The sequence below is a fragment of the Rousettus aegyptiacus genome, unplaced genomic scaffold, assembly GCF_014176215.1.
Source record: "Rousettus aegyptiacus isolate mRouAeg1 unplaced genomic scaffold, mRouAeg1.p scaffold_m13_p_4, whole genome shotgun sequence".
Classification (NCBI taxonomy): domain Eukaryota; kingdom Metazoa; phylum Chordata; class Mammalia; order Chiroptera; family Pteropodidae; genus Rousettus; species Rousettus aegyptiacus.
The window spans coordinates 69914505-69942082 of NW_023416307.1; the positions used below are offsets into that span (position 1 = coordinate 69914505).

The window sequence follows — 27578 nt, forward strand, 5'->3', positions numbered from 1 at the left end:
ATAATTTGTGAAGGTGAGAGGGGACCAATGAAAAAGTTAGCTGGGGCTTGAAACAATACATAATTGTCTTTTTCTTGAAAAATCTCTTCTTTGATTCCATACTGTCCAAACACAACTGAAATGAATGTCAATTTTTTGTTAACAAGTTCATCTTGTGACATTGAATTCGAAACAAAATAGGGATTCCCATTTCTCTGTTTGCAGGCAGTCAGCTTTGTGTATTACTTTCATCCCATTTTCCTTGCTTTCTCCCTCTCTTCTGTATGCCATGTTTTCCATTAGTTCAGATGTTCTCAGATGTGACCTAAATCATTCTGTGCTGTATGTCTTTGACAGTCAACAAAAGGTAATCTCCATATGAGTATTTTCAGGGTATTTGGTGATGTTTTAATGTTGCATTTAATCCTCCAAAATTAATAAAACATAGAGACACTAATTATTTAAAACTAAAGAATTATTAAATCTTAATTTCATATCTATACACAAATCATTTCAGAATACTATAAATTATAAAAATCCTGTTTATCTAGACAAAAATTTGAATTATTACTCCAGACTTTTTTCTTAATCATCTCTGTTCCTCATTTCAATAATTATCTGCTAATTATTCATGTGAAATAAAGGAATAAATGAGAAGAAATCGTAGGAAAGAATATCACATTATAAAGGAAAAGCACACATTCATCTTTTGCATAATTGTCACAGATCTCCAATAAACAGACTGATTAAGAAGACATTTTAAAAATCTCACCACCAGCGTTCCTCACAACAAATATTAATAATGGTGGTAGAAGCCTTTCAAATGCTAACAGAGCTTTCATGGTAATTTTTGAGAGTAATTTAAAATATATATCAGGCAACTAAGATTTTTTTGGAGCTAACTTTCCAATATAGTTGGAATCAAATAATTAAACGGAAAAAAGTTTTTCATTGGCCTCATAGGGATGCACAGTGCAAAGACTATGGCTGTTTTTATGGGATAATGGATACCAGAGTACAGCTGGTATTACAGAGCAAACACTATTTTTCCAGAGTCCAAAAATGCTTTTTAAACATTACCGGGTTAAGTTCATTTTCAAGATATATTTTTTCTTTTTCTACATTTCTGCTTACTGTATTGCTTTTGGTCAGTTTCTGCCACAGACATTGAACCTGTAACTTTGAGAACTGAGGCTTCCGGAACAACATTAGGTAATGACCTTTTATGTCTTTAAGCAAGTGTGTTTTCTGCTCATTGTCCAGTCTATTCCATTATTCTCTTGGTCAAGAGTTTTTCTCTAAGACTTTTCTCATCAACCTCTCTTGTCACTCAACTAGATTCTTCATTTTGAATATAATGAAGATGTCTAAAACAAGTTAGTTGGTTAGAATATAAGCCTGTTTACAGATAGTGCAGAGCATCTATCTTCAATACTATCTAGCTTTATTAATGCTCTACAGAGCCTGTGATTGTGTTTAGTGTTCTGTGGTAAAGCTAAATTTCAAACACAATTAGGAGTGTCTGCCCTCATACCATTATTTATAATTCTGTGGGCATCAACAGGAAATTGTTTTAAGATATGGAGAGCATTTTTATTGCCTACCAAGGATTTGAAGAAATGAACTGTGCTTATTCTAATAATGTTTAATGGGATGTATGCCTAAGTGAAGTAATTTCTAAGTATAGTCTCCCAAAAGTAGGTGATCCTGGATCTCTCTCTAATGTGACATGGACATGCTGTGCTTCTGACTTCTGTTGGGTCAGGATCATCTTTGAAATCTGACACTAGCAAAAATAACAGTGTTTTAAGATTATCAAAATAATGTTATATAGTCTCTCTAAAGAACTATCATTGGACCCCTCAAAACTTTTTTTTACAGAGAGATGACAAAATTTGAACTTACGAGATAAATTTCTCAAAAATATCTAACAAAATTTTAGAAAACCTAGAGCCACATATAATCCTTTTTTTAGTTTCTAGAGTTATAAGTTGACATTAACCAGTTTCCTTTCTTCAGCTTCAACAACATCAGAACAACCGAGAACACGTCGTCCACGTCCCAAACCTTCAAAACGTCCCAAACGTCCCAAACACAAAACTACGCCAAGTCCAGAGGCACCTCAGATTGAATTAGGTAAATATGTGGTTCCTGGTGCCTGTGGAACCCCGTCAGATGTGATACTGGGGTGGCAGTTTAACTCGCCACCTAATAACCCCTGTGACTTTTAAGGGTGGAGCTCCAAGTCACAAGTGCTCTAGTTAATACCTATGGCTTCCTCACGCAGCTTGGTATATTCTTGGTACCTGTGTATTTTATTTGCTTCTCTAACAATTGAATAACAGTTTTCTCTTTGAATCTGGCTCAGCAAAAACTTATCTAGTTAAGTATCTAACTAACATATTTAGTTCAATTTAGTAACACACTTTATTAGCTTGGTTGAGGAAGGAAGCTGCTCCTGTGTGAAATTATTCATAAATAGATATAAAGGAATATGGGCCAAAGCAATGTATTGAGTTTTATCTGCTATTAGGCACATAGCTAATTCCTAGAGAAGGAAAAGGTCAATGGGCTGATAAGTATAACGTGAACCTTAAAATTTGTATAGTTTGTAGATTTGTTGGAAGGATGGGCATAAACGAAGACAGGAAGGTGCCATATATGTGGGTGATGTCAGAAGGATAGGAATTAAAAGTGCAACCTGATTGCGAGAAAGAGAAAGGCAGTGTTTATTTAGCTGGAGCTAAAAAATTTTGCTCAGCGATGTTACTATTAGATGGGTCGGTGAAGAAGACCTTAAATGCCTAACTTCAGTGATTGGATTTGAGGAAATTAGCTAGAGCATACCTCCCAGCCTCAGGCCTTTTCTATTCTGATAACAAAGAGATACAATGACAAGTTTTGCAGACTAAAGGATCCTCTGTATCTTTTTTATATGCCTTCATTTGAACAGAAGTCTTGGTCTTTTTCCAAAGTGGACTCTCAGCAAAAAAGAGCATTATCTATTTTGGTTATTCAATACAATGTCTGCTTAAATATAAATAAATCTCCTTAAATATATATAAATCTATCATGACCTAGGGCCTTGTTTTCCAACATATAGTGTTATAAACTGTATTTTTTCTCATATATAGTTTCTTTCACATTATTTTCTCATTATTGTTAGCCATAGTGTTATTAGATACCTAAAGATTTTTCTAAGTATGGTTTTCTATTGTATTATCAAATAATACAAAACCAAGCAAAACTTACAATTAACCATGTGGAAATACTAAGGATATAATCATTTCATAATATATATAATATCTTTGTACCATCACCTTAGAACTTTAAAATTTTTGCTTTTTGGCTGTAGAACCAATGCTACACTGGTAAAGTTCATTTTTGAGAGATTTTGATGACTCATGTGTTTAACATTTCTAGTTTTAATTACTTTTGATTATTTCTTGCTACAGACATCAAACCTATTAATCCTGAGACATCTTTGGGTAATGATTCTTTATGTCCTTCAGCAAGTGCTTATTCCTATTCATGATCAGATTTATCTATGGTGCTGTATAAATGACAATGTCATAATTTGTCATCTTATTGCAGTATTCATCTTAAAATCTGAAAGGCTTTCTTTCTAACACAAATGTGTTAAGACTTAATTCAAGAATATGTTTCATATCCCAGCTTGAAATTGTATCATGCGAGCTGAGTCTCTGAACAGTACTGTTTGTTAGGGCTGAGGTCTAACAAACCTGTGATCATATACCCCTTATTTAGACCAATACAATATCAGTTATGATACCATGAAATTTCTTTAAGCATCTCGCTTTCTATATACCAAGTCCTACATAACTTTTTTTACTTTGTTGATATTTCAGCAAATTTTGTATACTATATTCTAGTAAATAACCAAGTAGAAAATTTGCCCAAACCTAGTCATTTGAAATTGTAAATGAATACTAGAGAGAAGTTTAAACTTCTCTCACACCATCATTGTTTTAGCAGTGATCTGTAATCAGTTTTGGATTGGGGACACTTTTAAGAAAATCATAATTCCTCATCTTCATTTCTTAAACAGAATTTTAATCTCTGGAGAACTCATAATTATAAAAGAAAACCTACTAGTATACTAAAAGAGAAAATTCCAAACCAAAGTAACAAGGTTCTCACTACTCAAACTCTGACAGGTGTTAGAAAACAGAGCCATGTTATATCATCCTATTCAATTTATGGAGCCATAAGCCTTATATTAATACTAAATTTTTTTCCTTTAGCTCCAACACCACCAGCAAAGAGACCCCGTCGTCCACGTCCCAAACCTAAAACCACACCCCATCCAGAAGTACCTCAGACCATACTGGGTAAATATGCAGTTTCTGGTTTAAGGAATCCAGGCAGTCAACCCCATAGAAATCCTAAATTCTATGCACATAATTGATACACGCCCTGTATATCTCTTAAGAATATAAGCTACTAGTTAGGGGAACAGATATCTGAGTACCTTGTGCTTCCTGTGTGGGAATATTCTCCATCAATGATCATTTTATTTACTTATTATTAGATTCCATTCATGTCTTAAAGATAAAGCTTGCTCAGTAAAGTAGTGAGCCTAAACAATCAAGTCAACTTTTTGTTAATCCTTTTGGAATACCCATAACATTTCATGCATTCAGAAAAATCTCTTTGGTTTCTTTTATTACCTTTGATCAGTTCCTGCCACAATATTTGAACCAGTTATTATTAAAACTGAGGCTCCAGGACCAACACTAGGTAATGACACATTATGCTTGTCTGCATCTGCATTTCCTGCCCATTTCAAACCCATTTCATCACTGTCACAACCACAGCTTCTCCCACTTCACAGGACTTTGGTGTCATCCTCTATTGTTATTCAATTACTTGTTAATATATTGAAGAGTATTAAAACAACTATTTTTTTTAAGAGAGTCAAGTATAACAAGCACAATCCTATACACAGCTTCTGAAACTAAAAAACACTCTTACACAGTTTTCTTCCTTTAGCCTCTAACATTCCTGAACAAACTCGTCATCCATGTCTCAAACCTAAAACCACACCAAGTCCTGAAGCACCTCAGACCAAACTGGGTAAATTTGTAGATCCTGGATAAGGAATCCTGGAAGCTCATCCTAGTGGGGTCCAGGGTCAGTGGCTGCTTCCACTCCAGAGTAGGCATGAGGATATGGCGGGAGAGGTCTTATGTGACAGCTGAATTCCTTATACTATGTAATTGGAATCTTCTCTCTAAATGTCTATTTGATTGACTTCTTATTTCATTCTACTTTCCTTTAAATATCAAATGTGCATAGTGCACTGAGACAACTAAAGAACAAACATATGTTTGAGCAAACTGGAAATTATTTCTTAGTAACTCTAAGAGTTGTGTAAATCATAGTAAGAATCTAAGGCCAGAGTTGGCAAACATTTTCTATAAAGGGCTAGATAGTAAATATTTGGGGCTTTGTGGGCCAAATAATCTCCGCTGCATATTTTTCCTATCTATCTATCTATCTATCTATCTATCTATCTATCTATCTATCTATCTATCTATCTTTATTTATTTTTTATATAAACATTTAAAACGGGAAAGAAAAATCATTCTTCATTCTCATGAGCTATTCGAAAATAATCCATGGGCAAGATTTGGCCTATGGGCCATAGTTTATGGGAGAAAGTGGGTACAGAGAAGTACAGAAAGGAACGACATGTGTGGAGGCCAGCGAGAGAAGGCAGAGGCTTCTCTGCCTGATGGAAGCCACCAGGCTTCGAAGTGTTGATCAGAGCATTTCATTGAGGTTGCTGCACTTAAATGGGCCCATAGGGCCAGTTGAAAATGGATTTTGAATGTTGGACTTAGAAGTTTGAATTTCATGTAAGAATCATCAGTATCCATATGTGGTCAGGCTTTACATGAGCACTGGACAGAAGAATGCTCTGCTGTACCTCAGACTGAATGGCTGCCTCTTACTTAACCTCTTCTCTTAAGTACCCATGTGGTCTCTTTCTAAAGATGAGTTTTCAGCAAGATGAGCATGGTGTACTTTGGTACATTACTTAGACTAGGATTATCAAAGGGCAAGAAACTTCAGGGGCACGAAGTTATCTGAGTACAAAGACAGTCCCTAATAAGCAATAAATTGGTACCTGAGTGCAGAAACGTCATATCCCTCAGCTCAGAGGGTTATTAATAGTGTTTGTGTTATATTACAGATACATTATTACTTTGATAAAATTCTTTTTGAAGTGAATGTTCTAAGATTATATGAATGTTTAACATTTTTTATTATTATTTTTGCCCAGTTCCTGCTATGGTCCTTAAACCAGTTACTCCTAGAATAGAGGATCCGGGGACAACATTTGGTAATGCCACTTTCTGACCTTCAGCAAGAACTTTTTTTGCTCATTGTCAAACCCATCCATTATATTGCCATTCAGTTACATTCTTTATCTTCAGCTGAACATGCATAAAACCAATCTCTTGTTCTTAAGAGAGCTGTGCCTAAATCTAGTCTGGGATATCTTCCCTACCTATAAATTGCTTTAAATTTTTTTCATGCCACCTTAGTTTTTGGGTTAACTGGAGTTCTCTATTAAGGTAAATTTCATATATCTATGGGAGTGCCCGATCTTGATCTATGCTAACCAGATTATAATGGGGAAGTTTCTTTATACATTCTTTGTACATCTATCATTTAAAAATATGCTCGATTTTTTTGTTGTTTTGTTAACATTTGGGTAATAAGGTTTTAGTAAATTGTTTAACAGATAATATGATCAAAGCCAATAAGTTTAAATAGCAAGCCCCATCCTTAGAGTTAATCTCACTCCCCCTTACTCTCCACCATAGTTTAGAAATGATTCTTAACCTTTTAATGCAGTCAGGGAACTCTAGAATAATGTGATAAAAATACCAATCTTGACTCTCTGAGTTAATAACCTCATTTTTATGTCAATTTTGTCCCACCTCCAATATCTTCAGTAATAAAAGAAGATACAATAGCACAGTAAGGGTAAAATTTTTACACTAAAAAATATATTTCCTGAAAATCTATCAATTGGGAAAACTTAAAAAAAAATTAAACCCTATAATTTGCAAAGCCATAAACTTTAAAAAATCTAAAGGTTATCTATTTCTACTTTCAAAAATATCAGTGGACACATCATTCACTCAAAACTACTCCATATCTGAATGCACCTGAAAAATGTGAAGTCCTTGGTTTTCAGGAGCTTCGTAGCCTTTCACTGATTGAGAATGTCAACCCACATACCCCCTGGTGAAGGAATCATGAAGAGCTCTTACCCCTTCAGGGGTGGCAGTTCATATTTGGAATAGAGACAGTCTTTCCTCTGAGTCATAGGAGACATGTTTTACTTCTAATTCTGCAGGCCAGTTGAGCACAAAAACTTTTCCTACACAAAAAGCCTACAGAATGAGAAGAAGCAGGATGTTTTTGCAAATTCAGGATTTCTCTTGGATATGTAAACATTAAGTGTTAGATTCATTATATAAGGTCTCAAAGAAGTGAAAAAATCTATTTGGGCTTCAGCAAAGCAGGGTCAGAATCTGAGCTTTGATGTCACATCAGAATTTACATAGGTGAAAAGGCAAGAGTGAACAAAGACAAAAAAGTAGGGTATGTGTAGAGACAACCAGAGGAGCAGAGATCCTGCTTCTTCTAAGTATCAGTCAAAACATTTGTGGTGTTGATTCTGCGTTCGAATGTCAAAATGGGAAATTGAAGGAGGCTGATATCGTTTACATGGGCATCAGAAATCTCTTCTTTCCACATTAGATAAAGTTCTCCCTGTACTGAGAGTTGATGAGCAGTAAACAGAGACCAAAAATAATGACTGTCTCATGAAATGAAGAAGTCCCTAACTATAGTTTGGCCAAATCTTTAATTTCCCTTTGTATTAGTTTGCTAGAGCTTCCATAACAAAATAGCACAGAAGTGGTGGCTTAAATAACAGAAATCTATTTCCTACAACTCTGTAGGCCAGAAGTCTAAGATTAAGGTGCCAGCAGGTTGAATTTCTCCTGAGGCCTCTGTCCTTGGCTTGCAGACGGCCACCACCTTGCTGTATTCTCACCTGGCCTTACTCTGTGCATGAGTGTCTCTCACCTCTCTCCCTCCTTTCGTAAGGACATCAGTCATATTGGGTCAGGGTCCCAACCTTAACACTTTATTTAACTTTAATTGACTCCTTAAAGGCCCTATCTTCAAATAGAGGCACATTGAGAGTTAGGGCTTTAACATATAAATTTTAGGGAGACACAATTCAGTCTATAACTCCCTTCATCTAGAAATTTAAAAAAGGAAATTATTCTACAGGTGATAGTATACTAGCAAGATTCATTTTGAAGTGAATGTTGTAGCTCTTAATATATATATAAAAAAAAAACTTTTATTTTATTTAGTTCCTGTTACAGACCTTGAAACTGTTACTTTTACAACTGAGACCTTTGAGACAACATTAGGTAATGATCCCGTGCCATTCGCTGAGTGCTTTTGCTCTGTATTGTGTAGTCCATTCAGTCTCCATTCCCATAACATGGCTTTTCTTTATGAGACAGCCACCATCATCCTCCATTGTCATTCAATCGCTTCCTTCTAATGAAGAGTACTGATACCTCTTTAAAATGTTTCTGTTTGTTTTTACAAGAGCTGGCATGAGCTTAGCTTGAAACATTTACCTGCCATGTGGTGTATTTAAGATTGTCATGTTATCTTGTGCTTCGTTGAGCAGTGCTCTATGTTAAAGCTGAGTTTCAAACAAATTGGGATCTATTTCTTATCTAGGCTGATCTGCAATGACAGCTACTCATGTTCCTTTGTACATCAAGTTTATAGATTTTTTAAAAAGCTCTCTGCATGTTGTTTCTTTGTAGGTGCTTTCAGTAATGATGTGTTTTATTACTCATTTGACAAATAAGGATTACTCAAATCTGTAATTTTAAATTATAAGCTTGTCCTTAGTGTGACCCTAACTTTTGTGCCCTTTGTACCAGGGTTGAGCATACCTTCTCATTTACTCCCAATGAGAAAGTTCTATGAGTATCTGATTATAGATGCTAATATTCATGTCTTGAATGAATGACTTCATTATATATGTGAGTTTGCCCCCAAAGTACCTCAGTGATTAAAAAAAAAAAAAGTCACATTGGCATAAAATGAGTAAAACTTTTAAACTACAGACAATTTCCTGGAACTCTAGGAAATCTAACAAGTTTTAGAAAAACCTCTCCTTAGTATCAAGAGCCATAAGCCTAGAGTAACACAAGGTTTTTTTTTCTTCAGCTACCAAAGCATCAAAAAGACCCTATCGTCCACATCCCAGACCTAAAACCACACCGAGCCCTCAAGTACCTCAGACCAAACCGGGTAAATGTGTGATTCCTAGTACCCTAGTGGGCACCCAAAGCAGTGCCAAGCTCGTATTTTCTCTAAGCATTAGATCATGAGGCATAGTAACATCTCTTCTGTTCATGTCAAGAATAGGACTATGTGAGATACAGTGGGTGCCAGAATACTTTATTCTTTCTATAAGAGTCTTCTTGGATTTGAATTTAGTATATTTCTTACTATCAAATTCCATTCAAATCTTACAACTTCTTTAGCAGAGCCAGTATCTTCAGTTCAAGTAAATAAACAAATTGGAAGCCTCTTGCATGTTCCTGGACTAATATTGGCAACCACGGGTGATATGTCAGCTGTGGAAGACCTATTTTATTTCTAAAACAGTGACATTGAGAACATGTCTACATGATACAAACATTAAATATTGATTTTGCAAAGGAAAAGATCAAGGTGGATTGGCCTTGGACCTTGGACCTACTATAGGATTTGAATGGATGGAGGGGAAACTGAGCCAGCAGAAGGACTAGACATGTGGGCAGGGTGGGTGGTAGGTCAACCATATAGGCAGTCCAGTCTTCCTGGAACAGATTGTCCTAAGCTGATCAAAATATGGCTGTTGATGATGATGCATTTGCAAAGGTCCATCTGACAGTTGAAAGAGAACTTTGAGGACCTGACCTGAGAGCTTAGGTGTGATATAGACATGAACTGTCTTTTCACTTTTTCTGGGCTTAGGCCAGGCGTATGCTCTACTCAGTATTACAGACTGAGTGACTGTCTTTATCCTGTTCTTTTATATTCCATGGCTTGGACAGAGGACTTGGTCTGTTTGCATAGATGAGTTCTTGGCAAGATCAACAAAGTCTTCTTGAATGATTAATTTTTATATTGGTTTCAAACTTATAAACTGTCTATTTCTCCATGTTGACTTAAACATATTAAGTGATCATTTTCAGGTTCCATAGAAGTATAGGTTGATCCAATTTTTTAAGAGACAATTTCTTTTCTAAGTGTATATTAGGTAAATGCATAAAAATATTTTCTAGTGCAAAATTTTCCATATCAGTTAGAATCTATTAGTTTAAACCTAGGAGAACTTTATGTTGACTTCTTTAAGATACTTAGGATAGTTTAAAGGCTAAGCCTAAGACTGACTGTGGTTATGGCTTGTCCAGATCTTAAAAGAACAATCTACTCTTTTTCTCAGTTATTTCTCTCTCTTGTTTCTATAGAAGGATTGATATACAAGTTAGATTTTTGGGATGTAAATGTTCTAACTTTTCATGTATTTTAAAATTTCTTTGGTTTCCTGTATTTTTGGTCATTTCCTGCTACAGCCCTTGAACCTGTCACTCTTAGACCTGAGACCCCTGGAACAACATTAGGTAATGACACAGTGTGTTTTCAACAAGGCTTATCCTGATTATTGTAAAAGCTAGAGTTTCATCTTTCTTCATGCGATAGTAGTGTCTTTGTAGCCATTCATTTATATTCTTCTTAAAATTATGAAAACTGTTAAAACTAATTATTTGTTGTTTTTAATAGAACCACTCATGCATGAACCTACTTTAGGACATTCATGTGCCATGTAACCTATTTGAAAATGTGTCATGTCATTCTTTGTTTTCTTTATTCAGTGTTTGTAATCAAACTGGTTTTCAAACATATCATGGATCTCTACCTCTTATTTAGACACACAAAACCATTAGTAGCTATCATAAGGCTAAGAGGAACCATGTATTGCACGTCTACATTTCTGCCTTTTTTCTTATTTGCATATTATTGTTTTGTTTCTATCTAGGTAGTAGTATGTTTTTAATAGTTATTTAGAAAATATCAAAGCTTGAAATATTAAATTATAAATCTCAGATTTAGTATGACTGACCTTCATTATTATTTATTAAAATTTAGCTATGGCTATTAACCTTTTTGTTGCCTCAAGCTGCCTTATGAGAATTTAATTATAGTTACTAATCTTTATTTCTTTAGTTAAAAAGTGGTTTTTGTCTTCAAAGAATCTTCTGTGATGAGAGAAGATATAAAAGGAGTATATGTGACAAAAATCTCAAACTAAAATAGCAAATGTGTAAGAAGTTGTAGAAAATCTCGTCCTGTTTTCACCTTCAGTAGCTTCCAGAACTATAGATAATGACGTTATGTAGTAATTGAGAAATTTCTTCCTTCAGCTTCCAAACCATCGAAACGAACAGGCCGTCCACGTCCCAGACCAAAAACCACACCACGTCCTAAAACACCTGAGTCTGAACCAGGTAAACATGTGTTCCTGGTTTAGAGTCTCAGCAGCCTAACCCAGTAGGGTCTCAAGAGTAATATTTGGAGCAGGGAAAGTTAAATTGAGAAGGAGTGGAACCTTGAAATTGTCATGGTACAAGGGTGAGTAGAAAGTTGGGAGAAATAAAATTAGAATGGTGGATGAAAATAGAGGCTAACCAGAGGAAAAAGTCTAACTGCAGCACTAGTATAGAGAATGTCTGATTCAAGGTCATAGTCAAAGCTTTTCTGGATATAAATCAGTCCATGGACTCCCACAATGTTGATTCTTAGGCACCTGATAAACAAGTTGAGATTCAACCCAGTAGACATCAGCAAGCTCTTCTCTGCACATGAAGGCATGCTCTTTCTTTGATTAAAATGGAGGGAGACCCTGTTGGATTCATCAGGCTGAGGCCTCAGTCTCTTTCCAAAGGTATATTTGTAGCAATACCTACACATTCCACTTTGACTTATTCGACCCAGATAATTGAAGGAGGATTATGGAAATAAACCTGGCTTAAGTATGGCCAAATTTTAGGAAATCAACCGTTTACTTTTCTAGTTTAACAGTTTTTACAAGCTGCTATATAGTCTAGAAACTAATAAGATTCAATTTGTAGTAAATGTTTGAGTTTTATTTAAAAACAACATTTGACTTATTTTTAATACTTTTGGTCAGTTCCTACTGAAGACTTTGAACCTGTTACATTCAGAACTGAGGCTTGGGTGACAACACAAGGTAATAATGCATTGTGATCCTCAGTAAGTGCTTTCCTTTCACAATGTCAATCTCATTCCATCAACATCGTATCTACAGGTATTTTTGCTTCATAAGACTATATCATCGTCATCCTCTGTTGTCACTTCATTATATTCTTCATCCTAAAAGTATTGAAGATTTTGGTTCTTAAAACAAGTTATCACTTCTTTTTAAAAGAGCCATGCATGAACCCAACTCAAGTCATCTGTTGTGCATGTAATCATATGAAATTGTTTTGTCATCGTGTGTATTTTTAAACCAATGTTTTGTTAAAGCTGGATTTAAAAAGCAATTCTCTTGACTCTAATGACTATTATAGTGTCAGGGAGTTTCTCTGTGGATCTAAAGATCTACTTTTTAAAATATCTATGTGATATTTGTTCTTTGATTGACAGTTTAGTTAACTGGATGGTCTTATTTTAGTAGACTGTGAAAAAGTATGTGGCTATCACCACAACCATATTTTAGCAGTGATTTCTACCAATTTTATTCAGTAGAAGAGCTCCATGTATGATACTTCGCATCCTGAATTAATAACTTAACATCTGACTCATTTCTAATGAGCTTTCAATTGTGAAAGAAGACACAGTACTATAATAAGGGTGAAAGTTTCCAATTAAAAAGCTAAAAAGATACATTTCCTAAAATATAATGAAATCTAATAGGTTTTAGGAAATATAGAGCCATGTGTCATGCTATCCAAAGCTTCTGAACTACAGACTATATAATAACTGAAGGTTTTCTTTCTTCAGCTCCTAAAACATCAAAACGGACCCGTCGTCCACGTCCTAAATCTAAAACCACACCAAGTACAGAGGCACCTCAAACCAAACTGGGTAAATGTGGGTTTCTGGTTAAGGGACTGAGGCCTAGTAGCTTTGGGGAGCCTTGAATCAATGCCCATAATGGAAGCGATAGAAGGCACAAGACGATCTGGGGCTGCTCCCACTGTCGAGTTAGCAGAGGAAATCATGGTTGGGGAGGTCTGTGTGAGAGCTGAATTCCTTGTGCTTATTGCATAAAGATCTTTTCTTTCAGTATGTATTTTTTTACTTTTTCTTATTAATTACATTTTCTCTTAAAGTTACAAGATCTTTAGTAGACTAAGTATTTTTAATTTAAGAAACAAACATTAAGTGCCTTCCATCCCCCTACAGCTACATCAACAGCTGTGAAAATATCACAGAAGTAGGCAGCTTGTTTTTACTTCTCAGTCTGTAGTCTACTCAAAGTCAAAATCTACCCTAATATGAAACATTAAAGATTGAAAAAAGGCAATGTGTCTGTGCAAATCGAGCTCGCTTTTGCAAGGGGCTATAAATACCTATGAACTTAGAGATAGAGAAGTTTGTGAAGGAGAGAAATAAAGAATTGGACAGGAATAAAATCATGGACATGAACAGAGGCAGAAAGAAAAGAGGCAAAGATGCCAACCAGAGGGCACATGCTTCTGGAACAAGGGAGGTCCTGCTCCTAAGTAGTGATGAAAGTGCTGAGTTTGGAAGGATCTGTAAAAGCAGTTAATGTTCTTCAATATGTGACTCAGAGTTCAGATCTGACTCTAGAAGCATCAATGGTCTCGCCCATCTATGTAGGATAACACATTTTTGTGATCATAAAGGTGCTCTACTGGGCACCACACACTGAGTGGATGTTCCTTATCCTGATTTGTTAAGTGCCTTTGCCATAAATGAGGTGTCAGCCTATTTCCAAATGCGAGTTCTCAACAAGACGAACATGATTCACTTTGCTTTATTCTTTGCTATGCCTCCTTTCAAACATTGAAGCTATTTATTTAGACATATTATTTTCTTAAAGCTTCCACAAATAAGCCAACAATTGCCAGAACAGTTACATAAGTATATATTAAGTAAAATGTTTAAACAAATTTCCTGGAGAAGTCTTCTATAATAGTTGGGATTAGGCACTTAGAGACCTGGGAGAATATTGTTTTGCCTTTATTGAGATACTTACCAGATTGCGTAGGCTATGACTGTCTCATAAAAGGATGCTTACCTGGCTATAGGGTGACCAGATCTTTAAATAACAGTATTTAATCTCAGAAAATAAAATAAAATTGCTATACGTCTATTGAAGCAATATTGTACTGATAAGATTTAATCTGCTGGCTTTTCATAAGAGTTTATTTCATTACTTTTGATTAGTTCCTACTACCGATCTTGAGCCTGGTACTCCCAGAACAGAAGCTCCAGAAGTCATGGGTAATGAGAACATGTGTCCTTCAAATAGGGCTTTTCCTACTCATTGTCATATCATCGTAGCTACAGATTCTCCTGCATCTTAAAACCATTTCAACATCCTCTGTTGTCATTTCATTACAGTATTTATCTTTAAATTATGCTAAGCTCTATGTCAAGTTATCTGTTGAATTTAAGAGAACTGTGCATAAACTAATTTCAGGACATCAGACTTCCATGTAACTGCTCAACATTGTGACATGTGGTCACATGTATTTGTTTAAACAGCATTAACTATTTAAGCTTCATTTCAAACATGAATTTCCATCCATCCCTTATTTATGTTGCTTATGTCTCATTAATTGCAGAAATACCATGTTTCTTTGTTCATGTTACTTTTTATTGTATTTTATTGTATTAGAGTCTGTGTGATTATTTTGGTGGAGCTATTCTTTCAATGAATGATGTTTTTAGTTAATTGTCAAAATTCAAAAAGTGCTATGTCTTAAAAGTTTAAATGATAGGCTTACGTGGTAGTGTAGGTTGACTCCTTTTCTGACAGGTTTTAAAAATATTTCTCAACTTTTTTGAATCAAGGATCACTTTGAAATTTTGATGAGCATGGTCCATTTGATCCTTATGCTTTGAAACATATGAACTTATTACCATTCTGTGATTATCTAAATAGACAAAAATAGTAGACATTTATCTACAGAAGAGCAAGTAGATTGATAAATGCTTTTTCCAGTAGAGTTAGAAAAATTTATGTTACATAAATGTGTAAAAAACTTGTCCAGGAGAATCTTTCATATTAGCAAGAGTCAGATAATCAAACATCTAGGAGAACTTGACCACAGTGAAATTTAGCAGAGCTCAATGCTATATATACCACATGAGATGAATGGGAACTCAGCCACTGTTTGGTCAAATTCGCAAAGAACAAGTGTCTCTTTTCTCTCAGTTCTGAAGCCTAAACATTGACTTCTGATATTAGTCTTCAAGTGAATTTTTAAAATCTCTTTGGCTTATTTTATTGTTTTTGATCAATTCTTCCTACACTCCTTGAACCTGTCACTCTTACGACTGAAGCTCCAGAAACATTAGGTAATGATATTCCGTGTTTCTCATCAATTTTTTTCTGCTTATTGTCAACCTATTCCATCATCCTCATAATCATATCGTCATCAGCTTCAAAGGACTGTCTCATCATCCTTTGCTGTCCATTAACTTTATTTTTCTTCTTTTTAAGAGTCCTAAAGACTCTTAAAAGAAATTATCTATTATTTTTAAAAGCTATGCATAGACCTCTATCTGTATAGCATGTAAACTTATTTTAATTTTTTGGCATGTACTTTTGTATAAATAGTGCTCACATTTAAAGCTAAGTATCAAACATGGTTGGTAATGTCTGTATCATCTCTAGACCAACTAAACATAAACACAAACAATTGGCATAGTACCATGGATCCCTTAGCATATTTAAATTTCTTGGTGTGAACCTAAGACCACATGACCTACAGTTTGGCTATAGTCCTTACCTTTTTTCAAAGTTAGAAATATACAAGACTCTTCACTCATTGACTTAATTTTATGTGTGAGTTTTAGCTCAGGAATCCTCAAAATAGTAACAAAATAGAAAATATTTTGATCTTAAAAAAAGTACCTTAAATTTCAAGAAAATATATTTTAGAAAATCTAGAGCCTTATTTCCAAAACTACCTTCACTAGAGTCATCCAAAGGTTCTTCCTTCAGCTCCAAAAACTTCACAATGATCCCATCATTCACATCGCTGACCTAAAACCACATCATTCCTGAAGCACCTCAGACCATAGTTTGAGGGATGAGCCCTTGTAGCTAGTCCCAGCGGGGTCCCAAAGCAATGCCCCTGATGGAAAGTTAGCAGTCTGTGTGTTCTCTGAGAGTCCAGGTGTAAGGTATGGTTACCAGCTGCTTCTTGGAGATGTTCTTGGGTCTCTCTATAAAGATGTGTTTACAACGAGATTGACATAGTTATACACAGTTATTTATTGCTGTATCTGAATTTAAACATGTGATCTATTTATTATAGCCATGGTTACATAAACATAGGTATTTTTTTTCAACTTCCAAGAAATGCAACATGTTACTTTCATATATATTTTCATATATATTATGTAAACAGATTTTCTAAAGCATGCTTCTGTATTAGTTAAAATCAGAAAACGAGATACCTAGGAAAATCTTATGTTGACCATAGTAAGATACATAACAGAATTTAAAGGTTGAGACCCCTTTCTGCAATAAATTGTTCCTTGTTACAGTATGACCAAATCTTCAAAAAAAAAAAAATATTTGCTTCCTGTCTATTCAAAATTTTAAAACATTGTTTGTCATTTGAAACTAATGTTTTGATAGAAAACTAAGATGTCCTTTGTGTGTTTAAACTTTCTCATTTTCATGTTGTTGCATTTGATTAGTTTCTACTACAGGCTTTGAACATGTTACTCATAGTTCTGAGGCTCCAGGAAAAACATTAGGTAATGATTTTTATGGCCTCATTAAATGCCTTCTTGCTCATTAAAACCCACTCCCTCACTGTCATAGCCAGAATTGTTCTTGCTTCCTTAGACTGCCATTGTCATTCCATTTCATACTTATAAGTAGTCAGGATTCTTAATGCAAGAGTTGCCTATCATTTTTAAGAGATGTCCCTGGATCCAGTTGAGGAAACCAATCTGGCATGAAGCTCCCTTTAAGATCTCATTATATTACTCAGTAAAGAGTCTAACGTCCAAATTGCTCCCCTTTTATTTGGTATTTACAGCTATAAAACAATTGCACTATACCATGAACTTTCTCTAAGCAGTTTTACTCTCTGTAAGATCTGTGTGATGTTCTCAGTATTCTCTTCCTGTTTTAAGGAATGTGGATTCCACCTTAAATTATCAGAAAAAAAAAAAAAAGGTACTTCCCGGAAGTGCCAATCCTAGTAAATATAAGTTGTAGGCTTCCCAACCTTGATTAGTCCTTATTCTCCACCACAGTTGAGCAGTGGTTCTTAATCTTCACTAAGTAGAAATCTCTCGAATATTTAATTATTCATATTAATATTTATTTCTTTAATAAATTTTGTATATTATTTTGGTCTCTAAAAGACCCCTAGTGATGATAAGGAACAACTTAGCATAGAAAAATTTTTCAAATTTTGGAGATAAACTCAAGAAAATTCAATATGTTTTAGAAAACATAGGTCCATGTACGGTGCTGTTGATGGTTTCTAGACCTATAAACACTATAGCAACTCAAGATTTTCTTTCTTTGGTTTCAAAAACATGTGAGGAAAAACGCATCCTCCTCCCAAACTTTAATTTTCCTGAAGGTTCTCTGTGAAACCAAGAAAATCTATGTTTTCTAGTTTAAATAGTTCTTCCAGCCCATTGTAGTTGGGCCCCAGAAGCGACAATGATGTGGGTTCCTAACCTGTACTTCTCACCTCTACGCCCTCTAGGGAAAGGGCATAAATGGTGGTTAGCATTTCTAAAGCTACAGAGTTGACCCGAAGGATCATTGTTGAGAGTGATTTATGTGTAGTCAAATTCATGTGATTTCATAAGGATTGTCTCTGACAAAAGATGTATTTTATTCAGTTTTCTTATGACATTTCATTCACCTCTTTTTAAAAAGTGCTGCTTCTCTGGTTTACGTCAACAATGGTGACATCTGTGTTTCCAGCACCATTATTAGCACTTGAGTAGGATTGGGTGGAATACTGAACAGAGGTAGAGATCAAAAGTAAGGGCATGTTTTACTTTTTAAACAGGCAACAATATAATTGTGGGGAAAAAACCTGTTCTTGACTTTTCCTTACCTTCATATAAGACAATTTTCTTAGATACAGAAGCAGCCTGTTTAATTGAGTGGTAAAGATAGAATATTTAAAGGGGTCAAGGATCTATGTGAGCTGTTAGAAAATAGTAGGATTTGCATTAGTGGATGGAAGGGTAAGAACAGCAAAAATAAAACAGAAAGTCTTGACCCCTATTGAGGGTACCCAAGAGGGTAGTCAAATTGGAACATAGAACAAAACACTCCTAGATTACTGAACATTTTGTTAGTGATATTATCATCAAATCAGCTGTAGGAAGCTCTTAACAGCCCTTTTGCGAATTCAGATTCAGATGCAATATTCAATGACTACCTAATTTTTTCAAATAGGCTCTTGCCTTTTTCTAGAAGGATGCTTAAGATCAGGGAGTCAGCAAAACATTTTTATGTGAAGAGTTAGATGGTGAATATTTTAGACTTCGCAGGCCATTTGGTCTCTGTCACAATGACTCAATTTTACAGTTGTAGCCTGAAGTCAACCAAAGCCAATATGTAAATGATGTGTAAATATGCCTTAAATTATCTTAGTTTGGGGATGTGACTGTGCTCCAATAAAACTTTATTTGAATTTCATACCATTTTCACATGTCATGAAATATTACTCATAAGTTGTTTTTCTATCACTTAAAAATGTAAAAACAATTCTTAACTCACAGGACAAGCGGAGGGCTAGATTTTAGAGGGATATAGCTTGTCAATTTTTGCCTTAATGCAAACTCGACATAGCTCTCCATAATTCTATGACTTTGAGGGTCTATATATTTCATTTCATTGCTACCTTTGTCTAAAACCTATTAAGTGATACGTAATTGACAACTTAGACCCTCTTCTTTCAGCTCCCACTGAACCGCAAACCCTTGTTTTGAGACCAGTGACATCACCAAGCCTAGAAATGACACAAAGTCAACCTGGTAAATAGATTGTTTTATCTGTCTGGGTACACTGTGAACTTTAAAGAACAAACTCCAAGTCTTGTTATTCCAAAAATAAAAAATGTGAAAGATTACACATTTAATAACTCTCTACATATTGTACCATGCTCTTTCCATGATTGCATATTGGTGTAAAAGTAGTAGTACATTATATTTATATTAATTGTATTGCTCAACAGTATAGAGAAACTTCATTTCACTGTGTTTGGTGTATATCATTTTAGATAATCATGTACTTGATTAAGCACTTAGAACAATTGATTTTATTCTTTATCCTTATTTTTCACTAACAGTTACAAATGTGTTGTACTCTTTAGTCGTAAGTTCAATTTGTGTTCTATTACATGAAAAGAATGCTAGTTCAAGTGAGACCATCAAGGAAAGAGAAAGTTCGCACTTCAGTAAAGATAACAAAACTCCACTTGACACAATGTGAACCTGAACATATTGCCCTTCAGAATTGAAAACAAAAATTTTTAATCATTCTTAGCAATGCTGTTGCTCCACCCTGACATTTATTTTGAGACATTGAATCTTATTTTTTTCCTAGCAGAGGATTGTAATCTCTTTTCATCTCTTTTGTGCATCTTTTAATTAGCTAAATGGCATGTTGGTGCTTATGTTGGCAGTATAAGGTATAGTTGTTATTAGTAACCCACAGCACATAAAATTGTGAGTTCTATTCAGTTATTAGAGCTTCCATTAGTATTAATAAAACTATATTATCATATTGGCTAGCATGGAGTAGCTACAGGTACAAGGTACTTTTCTAAATATTTAGTATTCATTCAGTCAATGCTCACAACAACTCATCCTTCATCAGTTGTATTATTTCGTGTGTTTTGCTATTTCTGAAGTCCTGGAATCTGTTACATTTATCACCGAGCCATCAAAGGAAGCTATAGGTAAAAATGTTTCCTAATGGGAAGTCAGAGCTTTTCCATTTCATTGAAGAAGCCACCTTTATCTGTCCTCATGCTTTGTGACATTTCATAGATTCTCACATCTTGTCTGTGCTCACCCGGTGAATCTTGAGAGTCAAATATTGTACACAGAACACTGTGCTAGTATCTGCCATATTCCTATGCAGGGTTCACAATTTCCTTATTTAGTTTCCTCTCACTCTGCATACAAATTTTAGTGTTTCGACATTCTGATGACTCTTTCAATATGAATGTGCACATTCTATTTTTCATTTTAATATCATTTTTAGTATTCATCCCCATGCTTTCCAGGGACTTACTCTATATCTTTTTCTCAGTAGAATCCTTTGAAAAATGTGAGGAAATGAAATTATCTGCTTTTCTCTAGGTAGAAATTGCTGTAGACCCTACCAGTTAGAGAGTTTTTCCACATAGCACATTGCCTTTATTTCCTGCCTTCGTTTCTGCCATTTTAAATTGTAGTCATCATCATAATCCATCTAAATGTTATTTATTCTCATGAATGTATCTACTTAAGATGACTAATCTTTGTTTTCAAATTAAACAGTGTTCTATTACAAAGTGCCATGGGCTGCCCTCCACTAACCAGACATTCCCCGTTTCCTCCTTAGCATCAGCCGAAACAGATTATGTTTACCCCACTGCCAAAGCACCACTCAGACCAGAGGAGCCAAAGACTGAAGGCAGTAAAGGTTTTCATGCTTTGATTCATTTACTCAACAAATTTTTAATTAGTGTCTTATATCCGCGGCACATGAATGTTCAAGCTCTGGCGCTTGCTCTACAATTGAATAGATTTGAAGAGCTATAGCTTCCAGAATTCTTGGATTCTTAAAATGATAATTGATTTTACAAATATAGAAATAAATTTCGGTTTCTCTACAGTGTCTAAATATTGAGGCATAACATTTAACGTCTAGTTAATGACAATTAAAACAAATATTAGTTGGAGGATTAGTATTATAGACTAGGATTTCCCTCTTGGTTCTCTTTTTTTCTTGTCTAAATCCAGTCGTCTTATGGTAAAAATATGATGCAAATTCTTAAGAGAATGAAGTATGTTAATAGTAAAGAAATATTTGTAGCTTAATATCTTACAATTTTTGAAAAGTTGTTCTCCTTTGTTTTGATACAGTTGTGGAATCTATTACAAATGTGTCTGAACCACCTGAGACCACACTAGGTAATGACATACATCAGCAGCTTTTGTCCTCATTTTCACCATCATCTGAGAACCTCAGGTTCTCTCCCATTGTGAATTCGTGTTGCAACGTCATTCTTTGTCATGGCAGTTAATTTTCTTTCTAGGTGCTTCTATTCATAACCATTGTCCATGAAGTCACTTCTACCATTCAGTTTTGTATCTAGGCCTGGTCTCTTTCTCTTCTTAAGTCAGCAAAACTATTGAATCTGAAGCATCTTTTTCTTAACATTGCATATTCTGCCAGCTTGATGTTTTGTTGAATATTTCAGATAATATTTTTGTATAATGATCCATTCATACTTTCTGCCTAGCAAGATATTTTCCATTAACATTCATTCCATCACATTCATTTACATGTTTGATTTTTTCTCCATTATTTAAATGAAAGTCAATGCTTCTTGAATACTTTAATGCTTTTTTATTACTTTGTTTTTCCTTTTATAATAACTATTGAATATATCTTTATGGAATTGTCGAAGGGGTAATAGTGTGGAATGAGAATTTAAAAAGTAAAGATATTGTTTACTTTGAAATTATTTTGTAACCTAGAATCTCTGAACAATTTTTAAACTAAGTGCATTATGAAGGAGACATGCTATTTTGCTGCAGATTTGCAATTTTCTTTATTGTTTTAAAAATCTACTTGGAAACCCAGGGTATTCTCATTCAGTTACTATAGGAGCATCACCTCTGCCTTCTCAAACTGTAATCCCATCCAGCCCAGATGAGCGTCAGATCAAATGAAGTAAATACATTAGTTTGTATTTCGAGATGACTGTTTACAGAATGTGAGATTGGAAAGACAGTATGGACACTGCTTGACATTAGAAGTTCCAACTTAATCATCATGCTCACAGTCTTTGATGCCCCATTTCTTCTTTTATCCATTATCTGTAGCCAGTCACGTGGCATCATTGTGGATATTCTTTGGAATGGCTGAAAAACATTTCTCAGCTACTGTGCAAGTGCTTAACATAAAAAATAGTAGTTTTTCTGGGAACAAACATTTATATTCCGTTTAAAATAAATATACTAACTTTAAATACTTTATCATCTCGAATAGTTTTACAAGTTCTTTGGTTATATAAAAAGTATTTTAAGATATTAGACATTTATTTGAGATTAACAGAAACAGGTTTCACTGCACAGTCCACATGAAAAGGTATAACTGGCCGGTCACTTTGTCATTGTTCAAGTCCTTTACTTCTTTCCAGTCCTTCCTGCAGTGGTTTGGCCATTTCACAGCATACAAATAAGAGAAACTGAAATCAAACCAGTTTCTTTGGCAAGTCATAGAAGTTTACTTGATGGTGGAGTTTGAAGTGAAGAAAAACAAACCAACATGGATAACTAAATGTACTTCTTACAAGGAAAAATCATCTCAATATCTATAGGCTCTCTTGGAACAGGAGTTTATTGTAAATAAGTCCACACTTGTGTTTTGATTGCTATTGAACTTTTGTATATGGCTCTATTTCCAAAGGAGATATAGATATTAATTTTACTCATTATCTTCTGAAATATCCTATTAAATGTTACCTATTAAACTCTAGAGTTTAATTTTTACCAAATTTCCACTTTGGCTGTATTAACTGAATCTGTGTCAGTTATCTCTAAGTTTTCAAAGCTTATTGTTTTGGATAGGTATAATATTATTGAAGTATTTAATTATGACTACTATTAGTAATTCTTATCTCTTTCTGAATCACTTTATGGACTTGCCTCATGATGTGCAGATGGTCTTTCTACACACTGGAGAAAGCAAATAGTTTATCAGTAAGAACCTCAGCAGGCAAAGAAGTCGAGAGTCAGGAAGTCATTAGACTGAAAGAAATGCTAGAATCAGAATTTTAGAAGTGAAGGACTTAAAAATCCTGTAACTTTTGATGGAGAACCTGAGGCTTTAGACCCTTGGATTAGCAGAGAGCTCTATATTTCTAGGTTCTAGGCTCCTAAACCAATGTAACCTCCAATATATCTTGGTTTTCATCTTTCAACAGGTGAGAAGATTCTGCCAAAACCATTGAATGCCTTATATGTTTTGATTTAGTATCGGAGGAAGTCACTGCAGACTCTTTAGAAACTTCTAGGATCTAACAACTCTTATTTTCAGCAATCCTGAAACTTTGTGACCTTGAAAACATTCTGTTTTTCTTAAATTATTATTATTGTATTTCTTATCCCAAACACTAGTGCAACCAAATGAGGTGTTTCCACAAGCTGCAAACTTGCATTTGATAATTCATTTTCTCCAGCAGGATATACTTTTTATTTTCTTGGTCAAGAAACAATTGGTTTTCACACTGAAAGAAGTCCTAAACTTCTTTGAGAATCACCCAGCTAAGGAATAGCTTTTTTCAGTAATGCATCCTTTCAATTTATATTCAACTTCTCCTCAAAATAATCAATAAAAATTACATTTTGTTTAATAAGATTGATTTTTTTCCATTAGTACTTCCTATTAAAACCCATTCATTTTCTATGTGTATTTGGAATATAACACACCAACTTCTTTTAGGATAAATTGTATCTATTTGCACTTGAAAATATGCTGAGATAATCTGATAAAAACTTATAAGGTTGAATTTTTGTTATTATGAAATTTATTTTTAACCTATTTAAAAGATATTGGAAGTAAATAGTTCTGGTATTCCAACAGTTTCATTCACCACCTGAATAGCTTGGATATCACTTAATATTGTCTATTGTTTTGTTTTCTGTTATAAGAAAATTATCTTCCTATACTTGTTGAGAGCTTAATTGCACTAATTGCTGTGTATTTAGGTCTTCAGTCACTCAACAGACATCTCTGAGAGACTAGAGGCTTAGGTGCTGTGATTCTTGGGGAACCTAAAGGCGCCAAACCTTATGTCCTTTCTTTTAGCTCCCAAGCAGACACCGCGCACTCCGTCCAAACCAAAAACATCTCCACGTCCAAGAGTCCCACAAACACAGCCAGGTAAATACATATTTTATATTCTGGCCTGAAGAGTTTGATGTTAGTGGAGTAATTCTGCCGAATTATAGCAAGGTGAGTTTTTAATCCTTGTGAAACAAGTCTTCCTTTGAAACATAATAAATATTTACTTTTACTTTTAGACTTTATCAAAAAGTGTATTATTGAAATAGCTTATTCCAGAAAGCTTCCCTATTATTACATTATTTTGGAGTGGCCCGCCTACTTCCCTTGCTTCTCCCAGCTTGAGTATTCCTACCCCTTCTGTAGGTCTTGAATGTGCCTCCTCTTGCCAATCCCCTATTTTATTTTTACCTTTCAGTAGATTTTATTTAACATTAATGTCATGAAGATATATATACACACATATAACATGTGTTATAAAATAATGATTACAATGTTACTTTGATTGTTCTGCTGTGAAATTTTGATAAGGACCCAAGCAAGAGTCATTATCAACTATTTTTTATTCTGTTCAAGAAGCTCTTATTGAATAATTAACTCTAACCCTAACTTCTTAACCAAATTCTTGTCTAATTTTTCCAACTACCTCAGCAGATCCCCATTTTGAACTACCATAAACTTCAAAGAGAGCTTATTGTCTTTCATCCTTTCCATTTCTCATTTACACCATGGCAGGTCCTCAGTATTTCACACCTAATTTTTACTTCTCTCCCTCATCCGGTCTCTACGTGGTACAATCTAGCATTTGTACCTGCTCGAAGCATCTACCCAGTCATGTCTAGTCTGTTGTCATTATTCAGCTGATCTCCTGTCTCTTTTCTCTCTTAATTTCAATTATATTGACCGTTGAGTCTTAAGTGATTGCTTAACTAATTTATTTAATCAGTTAGTCACTCAACAAAGATTTATTGCACGCTGACCATGTACCAGGCAATGTGCTAGACACTAGGGATATGAAACAAAATTGAATCCTTCTGTGGACAAGGAAGTTATAGTCTAAGGCAATCACCTAGACTTAAATTTATAATTTATACATGATCTAATTCCAAAAAAGTATATGAGGTGCACCTACTAATTTATTAGCCAAGGAAGCTAATTTATTAGCCAAGGAAGCTAATTTATTAGCCAAGGAAGCTTCACTATCACTAATGGTCCGGGGAATGGAAAATATTAGCAGCAACAAAATTCTGCTTGATCCAGGTAGGCATTCTAAATTCTCACCACAAATCCTTTAAGCATATCTCTGTATCCCTACTGAAAGAAAACACTAGATTTGGGCATGGTCTATAATATTTGATTCTGAGATAAATTTTTCCTATTTTTTCTTTAAAAAGAAATTCCTTAAAAGACAGTTCTATGTTCTGCATCTAACTAATGATTTTAAATCTGCATTGATGTGCTTTGCTAAAACTTTGTTATGAAAATGAGTATGATATATAAGTATATGAAGGTACCAAGGCAACAATTCCTTGATAGGAGAATTTTAAAATAATAACAATAAATACATGTGAAACATTACTATATAAGAGATACTGGGAAAACAATGATTAGTGAATAAGTAATGATTAATGAATACAGTTGGGGGGAGCGAATATATTAAATCCGTGGATAGGAAACTAAACTCTTAACTTAAAAAAATTCAGCAGATAAAATCATGTAATGATGCTCTCAAATTTTTAATATAAAGTTTAGAACAAAAGTAGCAGAGAATGGAGAAATGGAAATAAATAAGAAAGTAAGAAAACGAATGTTGGAAAATAAGAGAAAGAATGAAAAATAAGAAGTGCTGGGAATAAAGATATTGAGTATATAGATTTCTGGTTAGTGGAATTTTACATAGTAAAAGAGATATGAAGTAACAAGGAAGTAACATAATTTTCTTTTAGAGCTGTGCTCTACTTACAAAAAGACAATAGTAAATCAGTAGCTTACTCTAAATTCCCATTAATATACTATATTCAGAGTTTTGAATTTGCTTAATTTAGACCTTTAGCCAACCTTCCTCCACAAGATAGGCAGCTTCAGAATGGATAGATGCACATGTTCAATGCATTCCACTTTGACTCTGAAACCCTGGACCGCTGCCTAACTAACAAGAGAGCCTCCTGATTCTGTGCCAGCTTCAGCAACCCCCAGCCCACTAGCATCTCCCATGGAAAGTAGCTGAAACCCAAATACTTCTGGCTTTGCCAGTGCTACTTAATGCAAGGGAATGATTTGGGAAATGAATCACGAAAAGCAAAATACATTCTAATCATTCCTCTTAAAAAAGTGAGTAAAATGAACTTCAAAAGTTTATTTGGGTGGGAGAATATTCTGTTCATATGTACAAAACCAAACGCAAATTATTATTGTCGATAATCTAATAGTGTGCGCAACTTAAAGTGCGACACAGTATGCTCAACTACTTTTTTCAGAATGAAATTCTGTAAATGGGCATGCTACTTTCTTATTTATATTTAAACTGTATTTATAAATTTGATGGCAAGATTTAAATTTTATTTGGAATTTGAGGGCAAAGTGGGATAAAGATTTGGATCAAATCATCAAGGATATTTTGTTATTAAAAGTTTGATTTTTGAATTTCTTTATTCATAGGTAATATTTAACAATCCCATTATTTATTTCATACCTAGAAATCTTATAACTATCCAAACTACAGGTGCTCCTCATTTTTGTAGAAGCAAACACTGTGAAAATTAGAATATACTCAGATCCGTCAGTGTCAACTATGTAATAATGTTCTAGGAAAGAAAAAAAAATTATAGTAATATAGTTTTCACATCGTTTTGACATTTCACATTTAATTTTCACGACCACCCTTGAGTTCAGACAGGCTTATTATTTCAACTCTAGAAAATGAGAAACAAATTAAAATGTGACCTGCACAATTGGGAGATAGACAGCACAGGTGCTTGGACCTGGGGGTGGTGTCTGGGCCTCAGTATCCAGTTCAAGTCTTGTCTTTGGTAATTAACAACTATGTAAGCTCAGGCAGATAGTCACCAACCCAAGCCTTTAAAGTGAAGCTGATAATTCCTTCCTCCCAGCATTATGGTGAGAACCAAAGGGTATAATCTTTATGAAAGCATTTTTGAAATTATGAAACGAGCCATAAATAAATTAGACTCCC

The 27578-nt window shown here is 34.5% G+C and overlaps 1 protein-coding gene across 11 annotated transcripts in view; it reads left to right on the forward strand.

Moving 5' to 3' along the window:
- Window positions 1-27578, forward strand: part of LOC107510804 (ABI family member 3 binding protein) — a 221433-nt gene that overhangs the window by 135703 nt on the left and 58152 nt on the right. For 10 of the 11 annotated variants that reach the window (XM_016144711.2, XM_036218492.1, XM_016144713.2 and 7 more), the window contains 15 exons: window positions 1132-1191; window positions 1999-2115; window positions 4245-4331; window positions 6290-6349; window positions 8409-8468; window positions 9289-9372; window positions 10674-10733; window positions 11535-11618; window positions 12302-12361; window positions 13135-13218; window positions 14548-14604; window positions 19282-19356; window positions 20933-21013; window positions 21457-21504; window positions 24410-24484. In XM_016144711.2, the coding sequence (XP_016000197.2) occupies window positions 1132-1191; window positions 1999-2115; window positions 4245-4331; window positions 6290-6349; window positions 8409-8468; window positions 9289-9372; window positions 10674-10733; window positions 11535-11618; window positions 12302-12361; window positions 13135-13218; window positions 14548-14604; window positions 19282-19356; window positions 20933-21013; window positions 21457-21504; window positions 24410-24484 (1092 nt within the window). The remainder of the gene's footprint in view (window positions 1-1131; window positions 1192-1998; window positions 2116-4244; window positions 4332-6289; window positions 6350-8408; window positions 8469-9288; window positions 9373-10673; window positions 10734-11534; window positions 11619-12301; window positions 12362-13134; window positions 13219-14547; window positions 14605-19281; window positions 19357-20932; window positions 21014-21456; window positions 21505-24409; window positions 24485-27578) is intronic. The other variant, XM_036218493.1, reaches the window with a different exon arrangement.